Raw genomic sequence first — 16199 nt, forward strand, 5'->3', positions numbered from 1 at the left:
GCGCCTGCCCTCATGCGCCTCTATGATGCCATCACTGGCTCCGGCCTACATAGACCAACTTTTGCCATGATTAGACATTTTGCACGTGACGTGATATTGGCTGCGTCGTCATCCCCAGCTACTTTTTTATAGCGCCGTGGAGATGACGTAATATTGTTATCCGGGAATCTTTTATTTTCGATTTCATACGATTATTGAGATGGGTGATGCCGCTGGAAAACTAAGAATAAAGTATCGTCACTTTAAAGTTAATGGTAATAGCATTACCCTTTGACACCCTTTCACACCTAAAATTAAAATTACCCTAGGAGGCACTTTATCCAGCTTTCGTGAATCAAGCTCCTTGAAAGTTAGTTTTAACTCAATTTAATGTGACATTTAGTTTTTTTCTGAGTATCAGGTTTGGCAACACTGTCAGGATGGCCGTAGGAGGCAAGAAGAAATGCATTGCGCTTATTGGAGTATTATTTGATTTCTTCTCTTGGAAATATCAAACTTCCTACGACCATGTTAAGATAAGGTGTGTAGTACATGTAAATTCCGCCATTGTGTGAGGGCAGCACTGCCAAGTGGCAACAGCTGACCGGCGGGGTCGAGTAATTCACGTCAGACACTAGCTGTACAGACTGTGAGCGGTGTTTGGTGTGCAATTCGTGTTTCGAAGTGAGCTGACTGTTGGTACTCGTAAAGCTGTAGTATTCGTGTACTATGTTTTCTGTTTATTTCCTTTTGTGGAATAAAACTGTTGTTCAGCGTATGGGCTTTCTGTGCAGTGTGGTGATATTCCGACGGCATAGAAAAAGATATCAACGGAAAGAGGGCAGTTTGATGAACCTTTTGACTGGCGGAAAAGTCGAAACTTCCATTTGATAAGCTGCTACTTGAAGTTGTTTTTTTTTCTCCATAAGGAATACATGGGACCTTGAAAATTGTCACTCATCATATTTTTCAACTATCGTCTCTTGCTTAATAATCGACATAAAAAAGCGCTTCGACTTGGAACATCGGGAGAGAAATTCATACTCTTGAATACACCCAGATTTTTTTAGTAGCATTTCCCCATTCCGACGTTATTGAAACTGTAACTCCTCACCTTAAGGAATTCCCTGCTTTCTTGTCCACCGAAGGAGAGCAAGATAGAAACAAAAAAGCAGCAACGAGCGCTGGGATAAACTTCTCGACGTCTGCCGCTTTCCGTGACCTTCGTGACCAAAAGTTTGTGGGCTTCGCACAGAAGCGGCTAATTTTCCCGATCGACTCCGACCAAAGTTGCAATTTGAAACTCGTCTCCCGATACTTGGCCTCTTTGAAACTAATTTCCGGCCGATTCGAGCGGGAGACTCCGGGAAACGCTGCTCGGACAATGCATCCGAAATCACTCAAGTTGCTGCGATTTCATTGCTATTCGCTTCGAGGGCTGAAATGTCGCCCCTAGTTACGCCATCCGACATGCAAACTTGCGACATTTCCATCCATTCAGCTAAAGTTTATTTCCTCGCATCTGCCGCTCGAGGTGAAGCCCCAGGATTGATTGAATGAACCGAATTAGAATTCCTGGTGGCCTGGCACTTATACCCTGTCCCCGGAATCTCTGGAGCGAGCCAACGGAAACAAGTCTCTGCGCAAGTAACACTCGCTTTCTCCCTTTATGTGCGGTCTTGCTCCACAGATTACAGGGATAGAAACTACAGTGCGTCCATTTCGATCTGCAGCCGAGAGATCGGGAGAAACGTGGCGGGCGGCGCTGACGGAGATGCCGACATTTGAGGCCTGTAATGCCCGCTTATTTTTGTGGACATCTTGCAAAACGAGCACTAACCTGTGTTATAACACGCAAAATTTTTCTGCTGTAATTCTTCCAAGTTCCACCCTTATATACACAAATAAATACGCTTTAGAAATTATATTAAGAGCCACAGATAATACTCTGTAAAACATTTTAATCATAGTTTTGACCAGTAACGTCCTGCTTAAGTTTATATCCTTGAAAGAGTTTTGTGTCGATGGGGATCGTTTGGAGGTTTCGAATGTGCAACACTGTATCAAGATTACGCTGCAGACGAACCGTTAAAAGCTAATGGTGTTCGTGAGCTTCCTTGCAATCCGAAATCTCCTAGCTCAAGTTTTTTGTTCCTTCGCGACTACAGAGCTGTGAATATAGTGGCAGGCAGATGTAAACCAAGAGCGTGTTAATTTCGTACTGTGCGTAAGAGTGTTATTCTTGGTTACTTGCCGTTACTTGTTTGTGTTATTGCAGTGTGTATGTGTGTTGTGTCAGTCAGACGATTGGAATGCCAGCCGCAAGGTTCACGTTAGAACAAAGAATTTTTATGTATGACACTTACGTGAAAACAGACTCGTGTCGAGACGTGTGTAGGCAATTTGTACAGAAATTCCCAGGCGTTTCACCTCCACATAGAGATACGGTTAGACGTCTTGTCCTTAAATTACGAGAAACTGGATCGTTAAATTTTAAAACACCTAAGCAAAAACGACAGATTCTAACCGAAGCAAAACTCGATGAAATTGGTGCAGCGTTAGAACGTTCTCCAAACAAACCTCTACGCCGTGTTTCACAGGAGATGGACGTGTCAAAATCATCAGCACATACAGCCACTAAGCTACTAAAGTTAAAACCGTACAGAGTTTCTGTAGTGCAAGAATTACGGCCCCCTGACAACGTAAGTAGAGTAAATTTCTGTAATTGGGTTTTGCAGAATATTGTAGATGGTATTGTTGATCCACAGTTAATAATTTTTTCGGATGAGGCATGGTTTCACTTGCGTGGTCATGTTTGTTCACAGAACAATAGATACTGGAGCACTGAAAATCCCCGAATAATACACGAAGTTCCGTTACACGATGCAAAAATTGGTGTGTGGTGTGCTGTAAGTGCCAAAAGAATAATAGGGCCTATATTTTTTGAAGACACAATAAATTCAGAGAGGTACCGCACACAAATACTCGCGCCGTTTTTTCAGTTGTTATCAGATAATGAGAGACAATATGGGTATTTTCAACAAGATTCGGCCACAGCCCATACCGCCGCTGATTCTTTGGACGCTATAAGGGAGGTGTTTGATGACAGAATAATTTCAAGAGGTTTATGGCCTTCACGTTCGCCAGATCTTACCGTATGTGACTATTATTTGTGGGGAACCTTGAAAAATAGAGTCTACCGAAATAACCCTCATAGCATCGACGAACTGAAAGACAATGTAAGGGCAGAACTAGGAAGAATTACGGAAGAAGAACTTTTGCGTGTGAATCAAAATTTCATCAAACGATGCCAGGAATGTGTGAATGTAGGTGGACATCACTTTGAACAACTCTTATAACACAGGTTAGTGCTAGTTTTGCAATATTTATATAAATGTCTGCATATGTCCATAAAAATATGCGGGCATTACAGGCCGCAAATGTCGGCACCTCCGTCAGCGCCACCCGCCACGTTTCTCCCGATCTCTCGGCTGCAGATCGAAATGGACGCACGGTGTATATATATATATACATGTATGGCAAGGATTTTAAGGTGCAAAATGATTTGACGGGAAAGAGAACAAAGGGTTCTGAAAATGTTTTCAAAAAGGTGCTGATAAAATAGCTTTATTCGATGCTCTCTTCTTCTGCGCCTTCTGTATATAATGCGCGCGGACCGCGTAGAGAACTACTGTTCTTCAGAATAGCTTTTGTTGAAGTTTGTGTTTTCTCTCGTGGGTTTTGGTGCATTATCTTGGGAACTATTGGGGCTGCAATGATTATATTATACCATTTCATAGCTCTCGTTCTGCTCTACAAAATGAGGCTATAGGGTTTTATGTAGCTGCTCAAGAAGAGTGAAAATCATTTATTTTTCTGTTCATTTTTTTTTAACAAAACATGAAAGAAGTGGAAGAAAAAAGGTGCTGAAGCATCAAAGAGGGTGTAAACATGGGATAAATGTGATAATCCCACGAAAAGGTGCAACAAAGTGTGATCATTTTACTTGATTTCATGTCCTAAAATACATATCTCAAACAGTCGGTATAAAAGCAGCTATATTTTTGGAAAGGTGCTGCACCTTAAAATCCTTTTCCTACTCATGAGTTGAGTGCATTGATTAAAATTTGCGGTGAATAAATCTTCATATATGTAGATCCACGTGAGAGAAATTTCCACACGAACATTAAAAGCTAACGATTTGTAGGATCCATGAGTATTACCGTGCAAATTGTCCATCACCATGTTCGTGCACTTTATTTGACCCAATAAGAGCTTCAAGAATTAAAAGAAAACTCAAACAAGCTGTTGACTACTTCTTCACCAGCATACATAAAAGTCCATGGCTTAAAACACATAGGATGTAAGAGAAAAATTAATGAAAATAGTCATGGACAATTTGCACGGTAATACTCATGGATCCCACTGTACAAACACCAGAGCCTGGTTAGTGTATGAGAGTTTAGCATTCATGTGCCTTATGAAAAGTTGTTATGTTCTAGTTTCTGCATGCCTAAATAACTTACTATGAATTAAAATATGGATTTAATGAAACATTCGTTCTTAATTTCTTAAACGATGAACGGAAGAAGTTTGCGAATATTTTATTTAGTTGCTCTACAAATTCAGATTAATTCAGTCCATAAATATTTAGTTTCAGATAAGTAGTTCACATTTTTTTCGTTGTCATATTTTAAACTAACGTAATAGGTCAATTAGTATGATGCTGTGTGCGAGGCGCTACTATTGGTTAGCATTTAAAGTTCTTTATTGAGCAGCCTTTATGGAGTCTAATGGAAACGATGAAACTACGAAAGTAATGTAATTTATGGTGTCGGTCTACCTGTGTTTAGCGACTTGACGGATAGGTACAGCTAGGGACGATGCTGGGGGGAAAAGACAGTAGGCAAGATTTAGATTTCCATAGCAACGAATCAACAACCTCATCGCTACGGAGCAGCACATAGACTGTAAATAGAAGTCAGAATCCAGACGAAAAGACACCAAGAATTATGATATTTATGCGTTGTCCAGGCGCCAGGCTCTCATCAGCGTGTAGTTGTGTCTTTGCCAAGAAAGATTACCCTTTACATCCCAAGCCTCCGTAGCATAAAGAGTAGATAGTGTGAGGATTGTTAAGAGCAGTGTGAGAAGTGAAGGAGGGAAGCAAGGGAATTTAGCCATCCCAGAATTCAACATTTGTAAATTCTTTACTTAAAGGAGGGAGAAAATTTCCAACTCTAAGAATATATGCCCTATTATCTTATTTTGTTACAATTCGTTAGGAATTTAACTAATATAATTAACTATCAGTTAAAAGAAAGGAGTAACAGTATTACTGGCACATGATATTCCTGGAACTACGACTAAAAGTGTTTTTTTAATGACTGTGGCATTTCACTAATATACGACAAATACCTACAATTTGCTATTGCTATTACATTGAAACGAGTTTGGTTATGCTCGTTAGGTTATAACACTTTACAGAAAACATCGAAAGTAATTTGCAAACTAAGTACTGAATTTCCACCACCATGCAGTTCCTTCAGTAGTAACGTTGGTAATGAAGAGACGCCATACATCTTTTGCTTACTTGACCAAAAGTTGCAATCTTATGGAATACAAGCAGATAATCATACCACATAGCGCATACCTACTCCATACCATTCATACTGACAAAGAAGCAAGCGAATATCTTTCTTATAATAATTTATTACATGTGTGACTGAAATGTTTGCAAAAATCATACAAATATTACAATGAGAATGCTCAGAGAAATTATTGAGTTCACTGGAAAAGAAGTTTCCGTAGGGTGAAACTTCAGTAACAAGTTCTATAAACTTGAGTTTTTCTTTAAATGGAAATAATTAGATTTTACTAAAATTTCAAAATAGTGCTTATTTTTTCATAGGTAATAACTTGCACAGAATTTAAATTGTTTGCAACGATCTGTAAATTCTGAGAATATATAATAAATATACATACTAAAATTACTTTTCAATTTTTAATTATGAGGTTTAGTTCGTTTTATTATTTTATTCACAGTAAAATTATGTATATTAGTACACTATGTAAACTTGTGCTTATTCAGGATAGATCACTATTGTAAGTTATGATTTAATACTACGTAAAAAAATCTCTCAACGATCTTTCTGATATTTAAAGTATATGTTCACAATGGCGTTTAAAAGGCACAGAATATACATTGAGGAATTGTCTCTTTCTTTTAGCGAAACAGATATATTTCACAATCACATTTTTCTAAAATAAACAAGGATATATTTAATTAAGTAGAATTAATAAGTTGAAACATTTTTATACACAAGATTGTCAGAGAATAACAAAAGGTTTATAGCGCGCTTTATTGTTGTAATTTTTGTATACGTCTCGTTGATTTTTAACTCGTAATTTCAAATTCGTAATTATTCTTTTTCCATCACGTAAGGTTTCTAAAGGAAAATATATTTCTGATATGAGGATGTCGAGGATTTTACCAAATTGAGTTACATGTTTGATTGCAACAAATATTGCCGATATTGGTCATTAATAATAATTCACCAGTAAAGACTAGAGTGTAAGTTAGACCAAAGAGAAGGGAAGGAATAAGACTATTCAATTAGCCTCGGTGAGCACAGTATGTAATCTTCTAGTAGTGTAGCAGCACACCAGCAGATGTCTCTGCCTGTTATCTTTCTTTTCTCAACGGTGAACGTGTAACTATTATGCACATATTCTGTTATAGGAAAATGGAAAGTGTAGGCTACTGAAAGATAAAACATAGAAATGTTAAATTGATGTTATTTCTACGTCTGTACATGAGAAATGGTAGCGGATCTTCCTTTGTAGTTGCTCATGAGTCGTCAGTCAGAAATGCGATCCGGATATAGTTTCGTGCCTCCACGCAGATGGCACCGCTGCAAATATGATACGTTTGGATATATGAAGTAAACTAGAATTGAATAGTCTTATTCCTTCAACCTTCTTTGGTATAAACTCAGGGATGGTGGGTGACATGGCCTGGATTTTTCGCTTAAGCATTCAGAATATATATATTCTTGTAAAACAATAAATGTTCGTGTAGTAATATTTTAAACCTCGCGCAATAAAAATTCAGACACCCATTTTGAATTCTTTACAGTTTTGTATAAAAAATAACGTTAAAAAAACAAACTTCAGACTTGTCTTACCAATACTGGCATATATTCTGGGTATAAATTATGAAAGTGCTTTTAAATCATAAACCTGTACAAAACAATGCACTTTTCTCATTATTGACACATCAATCTCACTATTTCTTGCAGCAAAGTTGTCCCAAGTATAGTCTTAAGTCTATCTACATTGTCCTTCGTGCTCCTTATGATTGCTTTAATACACATTTCTCTCGGCTCACTGTACGAAAGTCACCGAGTTCTACGTATTATAGGCCATTGGTTGTGTACTATCGTATAGTTCACTCGTTAATCGTGAGATATTAATATTTTATTCAGTTATTCACTTGGTTATGTCACGTTAGTGTCCATAAACAGCTTCTGCATGACCTTACAGAGACGAGTGACGTCAGCACAGCTGTGAAGAAAATGGAGGCACTGGTATGATGTGAAGAGGATCGTACTGTAAAGAGAAAGAAATGAAAAGTTACGTTATGTTTACACGAAGTTTGCAGATACATTTATAATTTTTCCTTACATATGTAATATATAAAAAAAATTATGTTTATTCTATTGTTCTAACACTGTATAACCAAAATATAGATAATGAAACGAGACAGTAACAGAATACATAAGAAAAAGAAAACAAGGAATTTAAAATTGATCGTTATGATAAAGATTAGTGGGAAGCTTCAAGCTAAAAAATCTAAAGAAAATCAGTTTTGTTTTTGTAGTGATTTTCTCATAAATAGATTCAAAACAATTGAGAGAGAATTCCATTCTCTCTTTCACAACTAAAAATACCACACTTAAGTGTCGTGTACTTTCCAAGCTGTGTAACGACATTGGATGATGACGTAAGTCTAGTGGCATAGCAAAGAATTCCATTTGGGGGTCGGGTAATGACGTTTATGTTATTATTTCTGACTTTAAACATAGTGTGTGTATTCTTCACAAATATATATTGTGAAAGGTTTTCCCGGAACCGTAAACTCTTTTGCTAGTTCCACCAAAAACGTTCATTCGGTTATTCCAAGTTGCAGCTTTTCACTTGCATGTTCATAATAGTTTACTAACGGACTTCTTATGACACTCGCATTATGTAATTAAAAATTGTGAAACTTCCCCCTGTTGTAAATTTTGTTATCCATGGAATATCAATCTCTAAATTTTTATGACAGGTACTTCTCATAGAGTATTCTTTAAATATTATATTTTCATTAGGTCCCCTAGCAGAGTTATTGTGGCTCAAATTTAAAAAAAAAATTAAAACTGGAATTTTCAGAGCTATAACTAAAAGAGGAGAGCAGTGACAGTGATCAAATATTTTCTGCTAAAACTTTGGATGTTTGAGTTTCCTCTAAAAAAATCTAGCTCTGATATTACATTAATTCCCTGCTACAAAAAGCCCTAAACAATTTCTCAACGCAGGAGCAATGCAAGCTGCTGATTACATTGCCCACTCTCTCTCCGTTCGCTTACGGTGGAAAGTTCGACTACAGCGCCACAGGGACATTCTTATCTTGGTCCAGCTGCAGAAAGTAATTTAACGTGACTAGCCCAGATGAAGCAAGGGACTTACTCTGCAACAAGGCTTCCCTGTTCCCGAGCACGTGTTCGCTGTGGCTGCCCATGACGCTGGCGGCGCTGCCCTTCCAGAAGTCGAAGGAGATGGTGGCGACGCACAGCACCTTCATGTTGCCGTCCAGGAAGTGGCGGGGCCGAGCGTGGAAGCGCAGGCCGAGCGTCGACGTCACCAGCCCCGTGTGGTGGTACACGGGTTCGTACCTCAGCAACGACCCAGGGCCGACCTGCGAAGAAATGGGGGGAAATCAGTGACGTAACATTAAGGTTTCGGAGTTTCTTCTCTGTTTACCTGGAACTAATGGCCCCACTGAACGAGGGTTTTCGTACGTGAATGGTTTGTGGACAAGTGGTAAGAACACTCTTTCGGTACAAACTTTGAAAGCTATGTCGATTAATAAGGTGACGTTTAAACACATGTGTGTAAACTTTTTACAAAATGCTATTTGAAATATGTTACAAGCATAAAAACACAGTTCTTGTGATGTTTCAGGAGAACGTATGCTCCCTTCATCAGACATTTATTTTTAGTTTGCTTAAAGATACAGGTATAACAATAGTTAAATTTATTTTAACAAAAAAGAATCAGTTATATAGTGGAACCACGAGCAAAACAACCTGCGCAGACCCGCGAGTCCTGTGCACCGTACCCCCGCGAGAAGGGGAGGGGGAGAGTTGACCATGTTTCCTTATGGCCCGAGGTGGAGGGAAGAAGGGAAAGTTGCGCGGGGACTTCTCGTCCCAAGGTTTTTTTCCTTGTGGTCGATCTATACAATCGATGTTGTCAATGTTACATTGTTTGGAAAGGAACAACTTAACTGTGAAATAAAAAGTCTCTTTTATTATTATTTAAGATGAAATTTTTTATCACATTTAAAAAAAAAAATAATCCCAAATAGGCTATCAGGCAATTCAAAATCATCATCCCTTTTACAGAGATTCTTAATGTTTTCCGTTAGATTAAATTTTAAAGATGGTGTCTTACTCCACTTGTAAAATTAAATCTCCATAGTAGGTCTATGTTGCCATTTTCATTATTTAATTTCTTCCATTGTTCTTCCGCAATGAACGCAGCTTACCAGACATTCAAATCTATGTTTCCCGCCACTTTTTTCAAAGCCCTTCTCTTTTTAATCAAATGCTGCTACTCATGACAAACCCGTTCGTTCATGTTATTTGAAAACAATGATGTACTGAAAAAGATTTTAAAAAAAGGTAAAGTGCTCCCCTCTGCTTAGCACCACGCCGTGAAGGCGTATAGGGGGTGTGGGGGTAACGCGCCACACTTTCTTGATCCGGTCGTGAGTAGGGGTGATGTGATCAGCATCACGCCCCTGACCGCCTTTACCCCGCACGGTTTCCCCCAGGTACCCATGTCATTCGACGCATCGAACCCGGGACCTCTAGAATGGTAGCCAGACTCGTTACCGACTGAGCCACCGCGGCCAAATATCAAATATCAATGAATGATTTCAAATTCTAAGGGACTGCTTGGTTTGCGTACAGTGTATATTACCATATTATGTAAGTTATTTATACAGTATATATTTATTTTATTAGTTTTGAAACATAAGTATTTATGGCGAAACGGTATATATTTTAAAATGTGTATATTTTGCAGGCCCGTTTTGCCATCAGGAATATATGACAAATGTCCGAGGCCTGTTGTTTAAAAAATCTGGTCACTTTAACTTCGCCAAATGTGACAGAAAAGCAAAGCGAAATTACTCACTAATGCAAATTCTACTGCAATTATTATTGATATTAATGCAATTACAATTACACAATTTATGTAACAGAAATGAAAACAGCATATGTTAAAATGATATAAAGTAGGAATGGTATAGAAAAGCACGTGACAATTATCTAAATATGCAATTATTCATTACTTGTTTTTCAAAGCAACGGATATTCCGGATGACAGGATAAAACTAATATTAAGATGTGTGACGTATACATTCTTATCTGGATTTAGATTTAGCCACAAGAATTAACTTTGTAAATCAGTAGAGATGACCACTTACCTCTTCATCGTTAATAAACCACTTCAGCTTTGATTCGGGGAAAGATTTTCCTGACGTGCAGTTTAAATTGACTTCCTGATCGACCTGCGACAGATTCCTCAGGCCTATGATGTGGGGATCATTCTTTGGAATTACTGCGAAAAAATACGGAAAATGCATCAGATGATTTGTGACACGTTGACAACGCACTACATTATTACAAGCACCAAAGTGTGGCACGTTGCTTAAACTTTGCAATTTAAAGAGTATCACATATTTTTTTTTCCTGTACTACGAGGGATGATCGGAAAAGAAGAATACAAAAGCCTACAAATTCCAGTAGGTATTTATTAGACGAATACAAACGGACTCACGTAAAAGAACACTTCCTATACTACTTCTCAACATAGTCCCTCCCAGGTTCCGGCATCTATCCCAGCGCTACAAGAGATTCATGATCCTTGTTTCATAGAACTGTCCTGATGCCGGAGCTCAACCCTAAGTTCTGGCCTGGCGGGTTTTGGGTGGCATGTGCTCCATCATCCAGCATACAACCCGGACCTTGCTTCAAGTGATTACCATCTCTTTGCCCCTTTGAAGAAGCATCTCAGAGGTTCCAGTTTCACTCTGATGATAATGTCAAGAACGAAGCAAGGGTTGGGCTCCGATAACAGGACCCCGAGTTCTATGAGACAGGCGTCAGGAACCTCGTGTAGCGCTGGGATAAATGTCAGGACCGCGGAGGGACTATGTTGAGAAGTAGTGTATGAAGTTTCCTTTCACGTGAGTCCTTTTGTATTCGTCTAATAAAGACCTACTGGAATTTATACGATCTGTATTTTTTTTTCTATCATATGTAGTACAAACTTCGACAACTTCTGTTTACCACTTGAGACGATATCAGCTTCAGTAATATTATCAATGCTACCATCATCATTAATATAATATCAGATTGTGTGGTTCAAGTACTTGCCTTTATTTCATATCATTAATCGAGTTAAATTTTACTTAGTTTAATGTAATGCTTTTTAAAAGTTGAATGCAACGTAACGTTCGTCCGGCGTTTGGTTTGGTGAAAGTTACATTTAGTTTAGTTTCATTGAACGCAATGCCATCTAGTAGAAATAAATTGAACCAGAAGGTTTCCGATACTCACCGACAACGACCATGTTGCCTTCGCCGTGCACCGACGCGAAAGAAGGTGCCTCGGCTGACACTTCGCACCTGTAGAGGCCGCTGGTTTTCATGTTCACGCCTTTCAGCGCCACCACGTTCTTCGAGGACAGACGGTGCTGCAAGACAAACAATAACCTATGAGTTCTTCCTGCAAATTCTTATAATTAGTTCAATACAGCAGCAGAAGCAACAAATACATAAAAATAGCAATTACAGAAAATCACTTTAAAAAATCTGTAATTGTTAAGTACCAGTCACAGTTTAACCCGTGATTTAACCCTTCTTGGACGAGTGATGGTTATAGCCCGTCGTTCACTATAAAATTCCATCGTGAATGAATCGGACCGCGTCTCTTGTGCAAGTGTGTTGTAACCGCCTATTTCAAATTTCCACCGCTAGATGTCACGTTTTCTTCCTTGCTGAATTTTACTTGTACTCGTGTCGAATCAAGTTGCGCTTTTGTTTATACTTTTGAGAACAGCTTTTAATAATTTATATCCACATTGTGAAAATTTCTTCGGATTCGCAGTTAGTAATGATTTCGATCCTAATAGAAAATTTTTACGTTATTCTCATGAATTAATTTTATTTTACATATGTCAAAACTTGTCCCGCACCGTGGGTGTTCGGTCTAGAGCGTCATGCTTTTGGCTCCGGCCATGGGACACGGCCAAGTTCGAGTCTCCTGAGATTTCGGCCAGTGTATGGGAGGGACCACCCATCATCGTGAGTAAATTGGAGAGCTACAACGGCGCCTGGGGGTTCGTCGTGACGACCACGCGTAACTGTTGTATTAATCTGCCACCTCGGTAGGTGGGAGTGAGCATTCGGTAGGTAGGCCCTCGCCCTCACGGGCTGTTCCGCCACGGGTTATTATTTAATCAAAATATATTTTCAGCAACTCTTGTGCGGTACACTTTTTTGCATCCTAAAATCATGGCAAATTGTTGCTTCCAATGCACCATACTGCTTGATTACGGCGTTCCACTATGCGTCCTGAAAGTTCACGAGCGATAGAGTCAGTGCTGTCCTCCAAATTCGGAAATACCTTTCCCGTTTAAGATCACCGAGGGTCAAAACTACGACAGGTGTGAAAGAATATAGAGTGCATTCATTTTGGTTGTGGGCCGAAATAACGCGTGACTGCAAACGGCGCGGCATGTTGCGGATGCCGGCATTTTCGACTCGTGACGTCCCGCTTATTTCTACGCACGTATTTTTAGCATGCAGACAATTCTATTTATATTGCATAACGAGTACTAACCTGTGTTATAACAATTGTTCGAAGTGATAGCCAACTGCATTCACACATTCCCGGTATGTTTTGATCAAATTTTTGATTGACACGCAAAAGTTCCCCTTCCGTAATTCTTGTAGTTCTCTTCGTATATTGTCTTTCAGTTCATCTGTAGTGTGGGGATTGTTTCTATAGATCTAGTTTTTAGGATTCCCCACAAATAATAGTCGCACACGGTGACAGTTAGTTCCTCAGTTCCGCTCCCGGGTAAATTTCATCCAACGCGCCCTCATACGTTTCAGTTTGGTATTCAAACATGTTATTTTTTCCTCCTTTTTTATGAAATTTGTGATACAATTCAAACGTTCAAAATTAATAAAATTATATTAATCAATGATGGTATTACTAATTACATGTCTTAAAACAATTAAAATTCGGACTTAAGAAGCAATTTTCTTCTGGGAATTTTCACCCAGCGCGCGTTCTGTCGGGTTAACAAAATTTCATCAAAAGATGCTGGGAAAGTGTGAATGCAGTTGGCCACCACTTTGAAAAACTCTTAAAACACAAGTTAGTACTCGTTATGCAATATAAATAGAATTTTCAGCATGTGTTTAAAAATGAGCGGGGCGTCACGGGTCGAAAATGTCGGCATCCGCGCTATGCCGCGCCGTCTGCAGTCACGCGCTATCTCGGCCCACAGCCAAAACGAACGCACTGTACCTGGAATACTGAGGAAGAAGAGGATTATATCGTGAAACGTAGTTAAATATAAGAATGATTAGTCGGCAACATTTAGCTACCACTAAAATCCAGCAGTAAAGATTGAGCGTAGTGCAGCAAATTCCTCATCAAGAGCTCTTTTCCTATTTACGGAAGAAGAGCAGACGCAGCTCCCTCTATCTTTCGCCGCCGCGCCGTAAACAGCAGCTCGCATCCCTTTAAGGCCCGGTCGATGGGAAGATGATGGGATTAGCTGGAGGTAAAACTGATGCAATTGCCGGATCATTCTCGAGGGAAAGCCGCTCCGTTACGTCACATCCGTCCCCATCGAAAGCTGTTCCGGAACGCCGGGTTTAAGACCGGCCGACCGTAACGAATCTCCGGCCCAGGTGAAATTTGGGGGAAAACTTTCGGACCCGTCTCTTAAATTCCCGGCAGCGGATTTGCAGAGGGACTTGTTATCGCAGCGTCGAGATAAGTCTCGCTTAGAGGAACGAACCGAGGTCTTTTAGGATCGATCAGTGGGTCGACAGGTACTTATAGGTTCTCCGTTCATTCCGTTTAAAGGGAGCTGACATTGTTCTTTGTCCGCCCTCTAAAGGTTGTGTTTCCTTAATGTAGTGCCTCCGAGTGGAAGAGTCGTCGCTTTGTAATCAAGGGGTCCCGGATTCGATACACATTAGAGGCACCTACTGTACGTAGGTTGTGAAAGTTCGGTCCCCCTTTTCCCTCGTTTCTATCCGGCTCTCTGGATTACTTCCTACTTTCATCCCTCAATCTCTCCTTTCACCTCACCCTGGGCGCCAAGGGAGCAGGAATTACAAAAGGAGTGGTTTCACACAATAATTTATATTTTTATGTCCCTGGTTCGTTTACACATGTACAGAAAATGAATGTACAACTTGTTAAATGGACAGTACCGTAGTTCTTTAAATCATAACATTCTAGTAGGATATATTGGTTTATTATACGTAGTTATATATATATACATATTTTACATAGCGTTTCCATGTGTGTCTTGCATAGACCAAATTAACAAATCTCTAAATCAATATAATTGCGCACCTATGGCATAACCATCGGCACTTCCTTTACCGCATTGTTAGCATAACTATCTCTGTGGGCCTATCCTCAGCTTAAATGATATTCCGTTCCTTACAAATGCGTTTCCTTACGCCTTCACTCTTTCCTTTGGGCATCAATTATTCAATACGGAAATATCCACATATTTAAAGCTTTTTCTAAAAGGGGACTTGGGACAGCAACAGGGGCTGGCATAACCAGATGCTACATTATTATATCCAGTTTAGCCACCATAAGTGGACTAAACTTGAGGAGACGTTCCTCTTTCGTAGGAAACACTGTTTTTGTTGCTAAAGCCCACTGGCCTTTTTTATAGTCGGGGTAAACGTCCGTGGACGTGGATCCCGTAGCGTTGGAAAATTCCACTGCCAACTGTTTTTTGAAAGACAGCTAGCTCCCCCAACCGGGGAGGTAAAAAACAGGGGAATCTAACATCCAGCAAAGCACAATCCAATAAGCAACATGCAATAATAACATAAAAGTATACTCATGCAAACATATTACTTAACCCTACACCTCGTAACTGACCAGCAATTAATAAACATATTACCAAAACCAGTAATGGTCAGTCCGACCGTTACAAGGTCCAGTCCCGATTAGCCTTACTGTGCACAAACTTTATCATTCTTTTTAGTGTCAATGTGCGTCTTCCATTTTCAAAACCTTTTCGCCGACCTCCGTGGCCGAGTGGTTAGCACAGTGGTCCCTGTTTCGAATCCTGGTCTAAGCATCGGTGTTCTTTGCGAGTCCCTTTATCAATTTCATCTTCGCGATCAGTCAAAAATGCCAGAAATGTGAAGTGAAACTAGCGAAATCAATCAATCAAATGAGTGATTAATTTTAAACATCAATGGACGGAATATCCCTTTATATAAAACAATCACTTGCGTACGCAGGATTTCTTTTCTGGAGGGGATTGAATTGTAACTGTTGATAATACCACAGATAATACTAGTCTTATACTCTCTGATAATGCATTGCTGCTCTGTAGGAGGGGTGGAGGAAGGAGATATAAAATATAAATAATAAAATACCTCGTATATTGAAGATTTTCCTCTCCAAAAAATGGCAAACGTGTATCATTTTAAGGCAAGTTTGCATTTACAGTACCACCCTGATTTTTACCCGAGTTTTCACTGCTTTTCTCAAATCTCAGAGGGGGGCTGCAGCCCATTCAACCCCACACCTCTACGTACGCCAGTGACAACAATGGAAGAATGCATTGAACTCTAATTTAATGCGCTCCCCAAAGTGGGCTTTAGATTC

General features: G+C 39.5%; 1 protein-coding gene across 1 annotated transcript in view; it reads right to left on the reverse strand.

Annotated features, from left to right (window-relative positions):
* Nucleotides 1–5752: 5752 nt before the first annotated feature.
* Nucleotides 5753–16199, reverse strand: part of LOC146003939 (cell adhesion molecule 2-like) — a 56776-nt gene continuing 46329 nt past the window's right edge. Inside the window, exons 3-6 of the mRNA XM_083142452.1 lie at nt 11871–12006; nt 10736–10869; nt 8710–8938; nt 5753–7590 (exon numbers count right to left, since the gene is read on the reverse strand). Coding sequence (XP_082998578.1) covers nt 7484–7590; nt 8710–8938; nt 10736–10869; nt 11871–12006 — 606 coding nt within the window. The 3' untranslated portion in view covers nt 5753–7483. The remainder of the gene's footprint in view (nt 7591–8709; nt 8939–10735; nt 10870–11870; nt 12007–16199) is intronic.

Source organism: Lepisma saccharinum, chromosome 21 (assembly GCF_977018435.1).
Source record: "Lepisma saccharinum chromosome 21, izLepSacc3.1, whole genome shotgun sequence".
Classification (NCBI taxonomy): Eukaryota; Metazoa; Arthropoda; class Insecta; order Zygentoma; family Lepismatidae; genus Lepisma; species Lepisma saccharinum.